This window comes from Gopherus flavomarginatus, chromosome 12 (assembly GCF_025201925.1).
Source record: "Gopherus flavomarginatus isolate rGopFla2 chromosome 12, rGopFla2.mat.asm, whole genome shotgun sequence".
NCBI lineage: Eukaryota > Metazoa > Chordata > Testudines > Testudinidae > Gopherus > Gopherus flavomarginatus.
In genome coordinates this window covers 33,116,093-33,128,351 of record NC_066628.1, presented here as the reverse complement: position 1 = coordinate 33,128,351, position 12,259 = coordinate 33,116,093, and the positions used below count along the sequence as shown (strand labels likewise).

General features: G+C 37.9%; 2 protein-coding genes across 5 annotated transcripts in view; one reads left to right on the top strand and one right to left on the bottom strand.

Annotated features, from left to right (window-relative positions):
• Positions 1-6,816, top strand: part of TBCD (tubulin folding cofactor D) — a 160,995-nt gene extending 154,179 nt beyond the window's left edge. Inside the window, 2 exon segments of the mRNA XM_050919182.1 lie at positions 1,431-1,515; positions 6,257-6,816. Coding sequence (XP_050775139.1) covers positions 1,431-1,515; positions 6,257-6,268 — 97 coding nt within the window. The 3' untranslated portion in view covers positions 6,269-6,816.
• Positions 4,470-12,259, bottom strand: part of B3GNTL1 (UDP-GlcNAc:betaGal beta-1,3-N-acetylglucosaminyltransferase like 1) — a 313,585-nt gene continuing 305,795 nt past the window's right edge. For 2 of the 4 annotated variants that reach the window (XM_050919450.1, XM_050919451.1), the window contains exons 8-9: positions 12,043-12,131; positions 6,289-6,383 (exon numbers count right to left, since the gene is read on the bottom strand). In XM_050919450.1, the coding sequence (XP_050775407.1) occupies positions 12,051-12,131 (81 nt within the window). In that variant the 3' untranslated portion in view covers positions 6,289-6,383; positions 12,043-12,050. Of the gene's footprint in view, positions 4,739-6,209; positions 6,384-10,667; positions 10,760-12,042; positions 12,132-12,259 lie in introns of those variants that run through there. The other 2 variants (XM_050919448.1, XM_050919449.1) reach the window with 2 other exon arrangements.

Below are 12,259 nucleotides of genomic sequence, written 5' to 3'. Positions count from 1 at the left end.
TCAGATTTGCAGAATCTATTTCTTTTCAGTCTTATGTCTTTGGCTAAATTACCACTTGAACTCTATAGTTAAAATAATTTGTTTCCAAAAACTTTTGAAATTGCTCCTCTTGAGTTAATATCTTTCAGTATTCACTCAGAAAGTTAAAGATTGTTTAGCTATTTTGGCATGAAATCCCTCTTTCATCTCCATAAATTGTGAAGAAGGGAGGGAGCAGTGGCTGTTGCTATGTCATATACAGAAATAACGCTGAGACAAGCAACTGGTTTGAGAACCGTGTTGTTTATATTGTAGATTCCCCTTTATTAATTTGTCACTGAAGTAATCAAACTAAAAGAGTAATATTTAAATCAAAATCATTGCAGAAAATATGGTTGTTACAGGCCTAGTCTTAAATTAGTCAGCCATCAGAACCCTGCTCTGTACTCACTAAAATTGTGTGGCTACCTGTTCTATTCTCTGTTGGCCCAGTGCTTAGTGTACACCCCAAATTCAAATATAAGTCTAATACTTTGAGATTTAAGATAGAGTTCTAGATTAGTTGGTGTGTGCTTGTTTCACCTGGGGAGACTTGTTGATAAAGCAGTTGAAGAATGTAATGTTTATTAAAGAAGACTTATGACACCTTGCAGGGGATCATTAAGAGTATGTTAAAATTCTCAAACTCTCTGGGTACTACAGGAATAACTTTATACTTCTGAATTAAAATAAATTTGTGTTGACATCAGGAAGCTGAACCAGCCTCAAATATTTGGTAAAAATAATAACCAGGATACGCATGTTTGAAATATTCTCCCTGTTAGAACTACCGTGAGTTTAGTGTACAATTGTTTAATTTATAATATAACAAAATGTTCCTTTTGTTTTGGCTCAAAGCAAGTTTGCAACTTGCCAAAGTTGTCAAGTCTTTGAAAAAGGCCAGAGGTATTCAACATTTAGATTGTGTGCACCCTTTTCTGTAATACTGGAATCAGTTTTGTTCTCCCCAGAGAATTAAGTCACTGGGTGTGAGGCTCCATATACCATAGCTACCTTTATAAAATCAAAATTATGTACAGGATTGTGTCAGAGGTACCAAAGGTTTCCCTTTATTTTAGGCTCGGAAATACCTTCAGTATCGAATAATCATTTAAGGAGAATGACACTTCTAGGAGACATACTGTTAAGAGTCCTCTGGTTTAATGCAGTGCAGTAAAAATGTTATACTTTTTTGTATCAATCAAATCAGAATTTATTAAGAGTAAATGTTTCACTATACTTTGAAAGGATACTGTATTAAGAATACAGTTAAACAGTAAATAGTATTGTCAAACTGTTTATTAGGCTTTTCTTTTCATTGCATATTACAAATTCAGTTCCAAAAATTATTTTCTTTCTTGATGGACTGAAAGCATGAACATTAAAAGGAATTCTCTTATCTTCCCTTATAGGGATGCTGAATTACCACTGGTGAGAGAGAAGCGCAACTATCTCTGTGACCTAATGAAAGTGCCGAAACCGCAACTAGTGTCCAAGGTAGAGTTTGGAGTTTTTGCTATAGAATTTTCCTGAAGAAATAAAATTAAAAGCATCAGTTATTTTACTAAATATTCTGTACTTGTTAATGACATCTAGAAATCCAAGACCCATGGGATTGTGCTACAAGCCTAAGACATAAGTACAGAATGTATGGAATTGTCTAAAACAGTTTTTATAAAACCCTCCAATCCCATTCCTTGAAAACATTCCAGACTTCTGGTGTAAAGCTCAACTTACTGAGACAATGCAAGCATGAAATAATGTAGCACAGATGCCTGTGTGTACAGTGTGTGTGTCTGTGTTTTGTGGAAAAGAATGGTAAGAATTTCCCCTTCAAATTTAATAGCAAAACTAAAATTCCATGACTTATGTGACTTCCTATAAATTGATTCTGCATTTAGGACAGGAAAGTTATATTCTAAAACCTAATAATAAATAAAGCACTCCTGAGAAGTGACGACATGTAATCTTAGGAAAGAATTTCCTTACTCAGTTTAATGTACACATGATGGGCCAGATTTGCAGAAGTATGCAGCATGAAGCCAGCACAGTTTTGAGTACAGCTCATTCTCCACAGGAGGAGAACTCTGTTTTGATCACTGTGACCCTAAGCTACAGAAGCATGAGAGAGGTTCTTTTCCTCCAGATATGTCAGACAATGGGGAGGAAGATGTTGGCCACCAGGATAAGCAGGCTAAATAGAACCAAGGACAAATATTAAATACACTTGTCCTCCCCCCTTCATTCCTCCTTCATGCAATTTGTTAGGGAGGCATGGAAAATGGTTCAGGTGGCAGGCCATGAAATTCTACAAGGCCCCCTAAAGCTGCACTCTTCACTGTCTAAACTTGATGCAACAGGTAATTCCTGCAGAGGGAGTTTTCTTACTAAAGGATGGTGCAGGCACAAAGATAGATGCCATTCTTAGAACAGACTTCACAGCCTCTTCAGCAGCCCTATTGTCACTAGGAAGTACATGCTTGCTAGTGCTACGGTGTCCTGCTGTGATGAATTAAAAACCTCTGCCCTCAGAACAAAGAACAACTCACCGATACCTAAAGAAATACCTGTAGCTGCTGCATTCCTAAAAAGAGGATGCATGGACTCTGTTGTCCTGGCCCTAACTCTGACTTAAGCCCTGACAAGTGTAAAATTTATCTGTATTTTAGTTGTAATCCCATTCATGGAGAAGCTTGATAAGATGGTAACATATTATATGAACAAAGTATTCGTTTCCTACTCCTGTAAGGTCAGAGACAGATGGGGGCAGAATCTCATTTCAGACCTACTCACAGCAAAAGTAACAGAGTAGAGATTCTTCCTGTTCCAGGAGAAACCGCCTGGCTCAGAGTTTGGATTTTATGGAACTCTTCTTCCAATCTGAACAGAGTGACTGCGATAGGGCCTGCTTCCCTTAAAAAACAGAATGCAGGTTAGGAATCCTGTGTTGCAGGCATCAGATTCCAATCCAGTTCAGAGAGATGATAGTGTAAGATGAATAGAAGCTGCAGAGCCTGAAGCTCCAGATGAAAACAGCTGAGAAACAAACCACACCAAAAGCAACAGAGCTTGTCCCTTAGGCACTTCCAGTACTCTCTTCCATCATCATCAGTGAAGAAAGGTATTACGAAGAGTCTTGGACTGCAAGAGTATGAACAGCCTGATGAAAACAACAAATTTCAGGACTACTGTAGTCTTTCTGGAAGATCTAGCAGAAATTTACCTCCATATTCCAGTGAGATTCTCAAATAGAGTGGAGCATGTATTGGGACATATACTTGAAGTAGTATAGCTAATGGTTCTGAACAAAAATAATCCAGCCAAAATGTAAAGGTGGAGTTCTTCCTCAGGGAAGCAGACCAAAAATTGCTGGGACTAGTTTCTAGTTCACAGATGGTCAAATCTCTCCTCTCCCCACTGCAACTATTGAGAAGATCAGGGGACACCAAGAATGCTGGGATACCCAGACCTGGTTGAGCTTCCACAGAGGTCTCCCCTCCATTTTCCCAATTGGCAGGATTTCCTTCACCAGAGCTGTATGCTGCATTGCATTGCAGACAGCTAGGTTTTTAAGACTTGCAGGTTCTCCATCTCTTTTGCCTGTGAGAGACTTGAGATGAAATTCTGTCACTCTCAATCTTTCCAGACTACCATACTCCTTTCAGGAATCTGATTTGTCTTGCGTACTTAAAAATTACTTGTTCACAAAATCATCACAGCCCCCTATTACTGAAAAATTGCTTACTTTCTCATTTTTACCATATAATTATAAAATAAATCATTTGGAATATAAATATTGTACTTACATTTCAGTATACAGAATATAGAGCAGCGTTAACAAGTCATTGTCTCTATGAAATTTTAGTTTGCACTGACTTCGGTAGTGCTTTTTATCTAGCCTGTTGTAAAACTAGGCAAATACCAAGATGAGCTGATGTACCTATCCCCTAGAAGACCTCTGCATACCCCTGGTTGAGAACCACTTTTTTTAGAGGATGGCCTAGAGGAGGCCTGCAACCTCTTTCTATTGCATTTCAGCAATCACTTTGCATTCAACACACTAGCTCATCTACATTTCTAGGTACATCACCAAATGGTATTGAGGTTCCATAGAGTAGCATATGTGTCCAACCAGCAGTCAAACCTCTTCCCTAGCTAGAATCTGCCTACAATGCAAAGACTCTTACAATCAAACTTATGGCATTTTATTCCTTTTCCATAACGATATGCTTCTTCGTTGCAACCACGTGAGCTAGAAGAGTTTTCAAAATCTTCATTCTCAAATACTACCCATAATGCATCTTCTGTGAAGACAAGGCTGGTCTTAATCTTGAGTACAGATGACTCTAGGGTAATTCTTTTTCTTCTGGTGTTGAGACTTTGGGAAAAATAAAAGCACTGCATATGGCAGATCTGAGAAGAGCAGTTCAAGTATTCCTTAGTAGACTCAATTAGCTTAGTAAAACATCATTTTTATTCTTTCGCTGTAAGTTACATGCATGTGCTTGAAAGTATCTAAAATTATCCATTCTTAGCTAGATTAAATACTGTTGCTGAAGCACATTCATCAGCAGAAGAGGTTGGAGCATACTCAACGCTTCCACAGTCAGCAGCAAGAACAAAAATCTGTAAAATGGCTACCTGGTCATCCATCAACACCTCGCATGCTCGGCCCTTCATTCTTCTTCAGAAGAAAATGTCAGCAGGAGCATGACCTCAGCTGTGGATTTAAAATAGATTAACACTACTTACTTTTGGGAAAGGGTAACATTCTTCTGTCCCATTTGTCATTCAGTCCCTATTAATTCTTCTTTATTGCTCTCTGTGCCCCAGACTGGGGGAAATGTGTTAAAATGGAGCAAACTGTGGAAAGTAAGGATTTGCTGTTAATTTATACCTAAGCTCTTTCTTAAAATGCAGCATTTCCCCCTATAGTTTTGGAGGTATTCATACTGGTGGAAGGGTTGTGGCCAAGCCCTGGAACATCAGATAAGACTTAACTGCCTCTGGTGTTTGTAAGTAGACATACAACCCAACTGTGTTGAGCTGTAAGCAGCCAGGTTCAGAAAGGAAATAACTGGTTTTGTGACTTAATGTGTTACGTGATTATTTGTTTTGTTCTGAAAACACTGATAGTAAAAGGGCCAAGAAAACCAGCTGCTGAAGTGATTCTTACTTCCTTGATTTACAGTTAGTCAATTTGTACAGCAACTGGAACAGATAATTTTGTAAACTGGATAAAGAAACATTCTTAAAGTTCTCATCTAGCAAATCACTCTTGTTTAAAGTGAAAGCTAAACTTGTGAGAGCTGGTGTTTTAATGAAGTGGGAGTTTAAGAATCTTGTTTTACTAGCAGTGTTGACTGCTCTTTGTTTCCTCAGTTTTATGATTAAGCATTTCAAAATGTAGAGGGTATAAATAAGAAAATTGTCTTTGAGAGCCAGGTGAGTTTTATTCTTAAAATTTGCAGACTTAGATGAAAGATTGGAAAGAAAAGTAAATCCTTTGATATAAACAAGATAATCTGATGCACCTACATATATATATATAAATGTGTATGTGCATATGTGTGAAAAAATTATTGCAAATACTGTAATGCAAATCTTTCCTTTGGTATCCCATCAAAGTCTTTAAGGTTTCAGGGCAGAATTTGGTGCTTTACTATTTCTTCTGCATGTTTTCTAGTAATGCTAATTAAACACTTAGAAGTTTTCAAGTAAACTGCAAGGCTATTTTCATTTTTGCTAGTATTAAAGAATGACAATCCCACCTGCAACTACTCTGTGTCACTGGATTTCACTGGTGTGAAACTCCTCCACTAGTAATACAACCACTTTTCAGTAGGGATAGGGAAGGGTGTATGAGAAAAAATACAGAGCACATTCTGAGAGCTCGCTTCATAAAAGTAGAGGAAAATAAACTTGATTAGATAAACCAGGCATAACATTTGAATATTTTCATTTTACAAGCCACTTGAACTTTATTTATCCTTTTGCAAAATGTGTCAGATGAATAATATTTTAAATGTTGATTCAACTAAATCTTTTTTTAAATCTAGCAGTTGTGATATTTACCATCTGTTAAAATACAATTCACTTTTATAACGTAAAGTCCTATTTTCCTTTAGTTTGCTTTGGTTGATAACATGAATTCAGTTACTAGCTGGATTAAAAGTAGCTGAGTACCCTACCTAAAAGGAATTTCGTAAGTTCTTCTTTTTTTGTTTCCTGTATGTAGAGTGCAGCATAGTAAAGCAGTCGGTGTTCTCTGTTGCTTTGAAAACTGAAGCTCTCTGGCACTTGCGTCATGAAGGAGGAAGTGATCTGTGCTGCTGCATCTTGATAAACTGGAGTTTGAGACTGAGCTACAAAATATGATTAACAAAATTAACGTAAAGAGTAAATGCACGTGTTCAAAAGCATCCCACAAGATATGCCACTGAAAAAGCAGGCTGTTTATCTGTCAGTATCTCCGACCACAATATAAAGAAGGCAACAAAGGTCCATTATGTTTTCAATTCGTAAATTTGTCATCTGTAGCCACAAGATGGCAGTTTGTCCTCATGATCTTTGTCATAACTGAGCTGCTTTTGAATGCCAATATCTTGCATTCCCCTCAGTAAACCTGACTTAGTGTCTCTCCTCTAAAATCATTGAGCTTGTACTTGTGTATTATTCATTTTCAGTTGTGACTAATGCGTGTGGTCAAGACAAATATTTAAGATAATGTAACAGCTCAGAGTGGTAATGCTTAATGGTAATACCTCTCTCAATAAACTGTTCTTTTATTGCCTTCAACCCTGACTTATAATCTACAAGCAAGAGCAGACAATCTTTGTTTATTTTAGGCTTTGACCTTACCCAGAACGGAGACTGTCGACTAGTGTAAATGAGTGGTGACTTTGTGTTTATAAGGTAGAATTCAAGAGATATCAAGCAGAACCTCAACTTTCCAAATGCAGAGTACAGAGGTGACTAGTCAGTACTTCAGCCACTGCCCTTACTGTTGGACATTTTTAAAAATCAATCATCCGTTATCAGCTAGCACATTGCCTCTAAAATAGATCAGTGATTGCAGGTTACATTAAGACTTGACAGGGTAGTACAGGTAAACCTTTTTATTTGTTGTTTCATGGAAACTCCACCCCCTTCATGTGTGCATTATGCCAGTTTCTGAGCATGAAGAGCCAAATTCAGAGATGCTATAAATGGCATGGTTATGAGGTAGAATAACCACATTTATTATTCACTTTGAATATCAGAGATGGTTCTTTATGAACATTTGTTCAATTTAAAAAACCCTTGTTTGTTGTGATAAGCTGCCGTTCTCCAATTAACTTACTTAACATCCACATAAAAGTGCTCGCATATCCAAGAATCTGGCCAGCTCTCATGCAAAACTAACACCTGCTAAACTTGCTTGCTTTGAGCTTAATGTTCAAAAATTAATTCCACAAAACAAGCATTACAACATACTAAAACAAACAAGTGGTTTGCATACACCAATACTGAGTTTATCTGTGGTATACATGCAGCACTATCACTTTTAAAAAAAATTAACTGTATAGTTGTATCTGCACAGGTAATTGAAACAATAACCTAGGGCTCACCAAGCCATGACTCTAGCGTTGGTAACATAGTGATCTGACAGTGGATGAGAAATAGCCACTGTTAACTGAGGCTACCATTAGCAATTTGCAACTGGTGTGACATCACTTGAAAATAGACAGTCCATTGTTTTTCTGGGTGCAAGCACAGGACACAAAGTGATGAACTACATTATCCTCTGTACAGAGTGTATCAATTCATTCCGCATTTTCAAAACCAAAATTGCAACCAGTCATTCTCCATAAAGAGGCACTTAATAAGAAATGATACAACAGCTGATTTTTTTTTCCCCCTACAGAAAGGCCAACCATAAAAAGCCATAAGTTAACTGCATTTGATGTTGATAAAACCTACCTCTACCCTGTCATTCACTTTTATTCCACTATAAGCACTTGCAGCATGCTCTGCTCTAACAGAGGGATGTGTGGAAACTGATTTTTTCGCTTATGTGACATACAACAGTAGAAGAACAAACAAAAAGCTAGCCAGGCTCTTTTGACTGGGTTTATACAGCAAGCATACTAATTCTTTCTCTAGATTCACAAGGGAAGGTAAATATATGAATTATTTGTGACAAGTGTATTAAATTGTTCTCTTCCTGAAGCAGAAGGGAAGGAGAAATAGCCAACTGCTAGGGTGGCATGATTTTCAATTTTGCACAAGTGAGCAAGCCCAGAAACTAGCTTTTGTTAATATTCATACCAGAATGACTTAGGGCTATATCTCAAGTACATACACACTGCAAAGAAGTGGCCTACTACCCTTGAGACCCTACCGTCACAGGTGTAGGAATGGCTCACACCTCAAATGCCACTCCTTACAGAAAGTGGCTGTGGAGCTTATCCAACAGAGGTTTTCAAACTGGGGGGGGCATCCCCAGAGGAACATTCCAGGGGGTGAGCAGCCATGACCTGCAGCTTGGACTTCAGCCCAGCACAGCAGGGCCTGAGGAGGGAGTGCAACCTTCATCCCCTGACTCATCTCTTTTTGTCTGGGTTGGGGGTGGTGCAACCAAAAATTGTAATTCTGGGGGTGCATTTCAAAAAGTTTGGAAACTGGTGTATGGGCTAGACTCAAGTTGCCACTATATCTCAAATTCCCACTGATTAAGGGTGTACATGTCAAGATCCCTTTAGACCATTACTGTTCATATAGCAACATTTGGCACTGGCCCAAATCAAGACAGAATAGTTCATTACTAGTAACAAAACAGGACCTCCTTCCCCACAAAAGGGTGAATTCATTCATTTTAAATTAAGATGGATAGTAATACATCAATCAGAAAAAAAACTAAAAAGATTATTAAAATGTTTAGACTTGGCACTTTAGAGTTAGTCATGGCTGTAGACCATTTCCACTTATAACAAAATCAGACAAAATCTTCAGCTGTACCATGTATGATTAACCAACTAGTCCTTTAGAGAGCACCTTATTACTAGAATCTAGAAAATACTTTTACTGGAAACACACAGTGAGTAGTATAAGCACTCTTTGAATTGTACCTGCTGAAGATAATAATTGACTGTAAGAATAACTTTGCAGCCCAGTTTGGCAGGTGGCTGTATAAACCTGACATGGCTCCTTTTCTTTTCAAGTAGATTAAAAACACCCCGATACTACTTCTGTTTCATTACCAACTCTCATCCTTATACTCCCATTCTTAGCATGGGACTTTTTTGTTGTTGTTGAAGATTTGCTATACAGTATGTTCCGAGGTAGAAGTGTGAGCTGTGGATGAAGGTCAAAATGGATAAAGTTCCCATGGAATTGCCACACTATCAGAAGCTTTAGTTTTATAAAGATTGTGGTATAAAAATATTAAACCAACATTAAAAAAAAAAAGAGTCATGAAACTCAAATGAGAAATATTCTCTGTGCTATGAACCTCAGCATTGGCTCTTAAAGATAATACTCCCAAAATGGGGTTGGCTTCACCGCCATGCAGCACAAAACCCTGTATTAATCCACAGAACAGATACGACATGGAAAATGATAGGACAAAGTACCCAATGGATAACAGGACCTACCGATATGAGTGACAAACTTGGTATCCATAGCTCTCAAAATTTTTAGCTTTGCTGAGATTATGAAGTCTGGTCACAATTGAATTTCAATGAATAGACACCAGTCTGCAGCAGCATGATAGTTAGGGATGCTGCTAATTGGCGTGAGATCAAAACAAAGCCACTACTAAAGCAGGCTGGATTTAAAATGGCCATTTAGAGAGAGATTTTCAAAAGAGCTCAGTACTCAATCTGTTTTTAAATAATAGGCACTTAGAGATCTTTTGTGCAGTCACCTGTAGATCAGTGGGGTGAGTATAAAAATTGAACCATTTCATCTTTCTACGAGGAACTGACAGTGCAAAATGTCTCTTGAAAATCTGGGTCTTAGGGGTTTAGTTACCAATCCCGTTGTCTGAGAGGCCAAGACCTTTTTCTGTACTATTCTAGAAAAAAAGCTACAGCCACTTTTTTAATGTAAATATTACATTCTGAGCTGCAAAGGATAAACATTGCCAATTTATAAGAGCCTTTTCCTCAGCTTCTAGCTGGTAGGCATAGGCTGTAATTTTTGGCTGTTTTACATGTAACTGGGAAATCAGAAATATTTACCAGAAGCACAGAACATGATCAGCAACTGGGGAGGGCAATGGAATGGGGGTCTCAGTATTGATAATCTATACATGGAATTATAAACACTAAAGCAGGGATGGGGTCCTGGGAACAAGAGTGAAGTGATCCACATTATTAATCAATTCAAAACAGGGTATGCCTGGCGGTAGCAGGGAAATGGAGAGGCAGGCTCAAAGTTACAGGCCTCTTCTGAAAGGAACCATTATTAACCAGGAGTTTTGGAGATAGGGAGGCACTCTTTTCCACACAGATTTTATAATTAAATTCTGCACAGCTGGTAAAGGAAGCAAAGACAGCAGCAGCAGCAGTTTACTAAACAGCGTGACAGCACTTGGTGGAATTCTTTAGAATTTGAACTTTGTATATTTTTGTATTAAATTTGAGTATATTGATGATATAACATACAGCCTGAGAGGGAGTGGCTCTGGATGCTGTGAGCCATTTCACCAGCTCAGACCAACTAACATTCAAGTAGGCAACGCTTCTTGGTGTCCAGCCTAGTATCATGCAGACAGAAAAAAGTCAAAAGATAGTGTATACTGTATGGCCCCTCAGTGGTATGCAATTCTCATGCTGTCAGAATTACCCGATGAACAAGAAAGATGAACACTAAAGATACTTATAAGGGAACAACATAAGACAACCCTTTATTCTGTGATTAAATAAGTAGCGTAACTAGCAACCAAAATATCTGTTACTTAACCAGAGTAGAGATTTTCCAAAATAATTAGTGATTTTAGGTGGCCTACTTAAGAAACCTTAAAGGGGTCTCAGTTTTATAAAGTGCTGTGCCATTAGGATCAGACCCATCTAATGTGTCAAGTTTGGGTCCCGGAATCCCTAGGTAAAGTAAATTATCTCTTGATTATGTTAATTCACATATATTAAACAACTAAGTGGCATATTTCACTTGAGGGACAGTCTAAAGCAGAAACTGACCTGAGATTTAGTTCCTTCTTGAGCAAAGTTATAACTTGAGGTCCCCAGTGCAAGAAAAACATTATTTCCATATTAGCAAAAATCTACTTATTTTTAAGCATACACAATAGGAGGCTGAGTGGAAGTGCTGAGCATCTACATACGTTACCCTCTGGCTTCCAAATCTCTTCCCATATACACTGTACTCCTAACATGCCTGAATCACAGGGATGCCATAATTTAGGGCCTCTTTAATCCCTCAGCACTAGCAGTTCACATAGATACAAAGCAGTAATGCAAAGATTTTACCTCAGGAAACACCAGCTGCTATTGTCAGTAGCAGGAGATTAACCAACTCCAGGGAATGGGTTGGGGCCCCTGATCACTCTGGACAGAACCTGAGTCACCAAGGTCCCTAAACACTTTCATTGTTGTGAACATTTAAACTGCTGTGTACATTGTTTGCTATGGCTTTAATGTTTTCTTATGGTAGCAGCTTGCTCTGTAATCTAATATTGGATGGGCTACTTACACGAAGAGTATAAGCAGCAGTAACAAATTTTGTACACTTAAAATTAGCAACAAAAATAGCACTTTCACTATTGTTTTTGTGCTAATAAGCAGGAAGAATCACAATTATAAACTTACTGCTAAGCCAGTAATTTGCCATATTAACAATTGGTAAATATAGATATTAAAGGTATAACTTTATCCTGCCTTTAGAAAAGAATAAATGATCAGAAGAGATACACTGGGTGAAGTTCAAATTACTAACTACAAAACCTAACCCTCTCTGGGCACAGTTTTGTTTTTAACATACACATCGCTCAGGATACATAAAGCACCAATTTCACTGCTGTACCTGAGTGTTCAGCTGAAATGATGATAATCCAGTCCCTCTTTCAAGTCTAGTGTGGCCAAGTTTTCTTCAAATCCTCCACCTGTCAGATCCTGTGGGATGAGGACAGCATTAGTTCATTCAGGTGAAATGAAGAAAAGCCCAGTTGTTGATCTAAAAATTAATTTAAAAAAGAGTTGAGAAATCTATCTGTCCATACACCCCCCCTACCCTTCTAAAA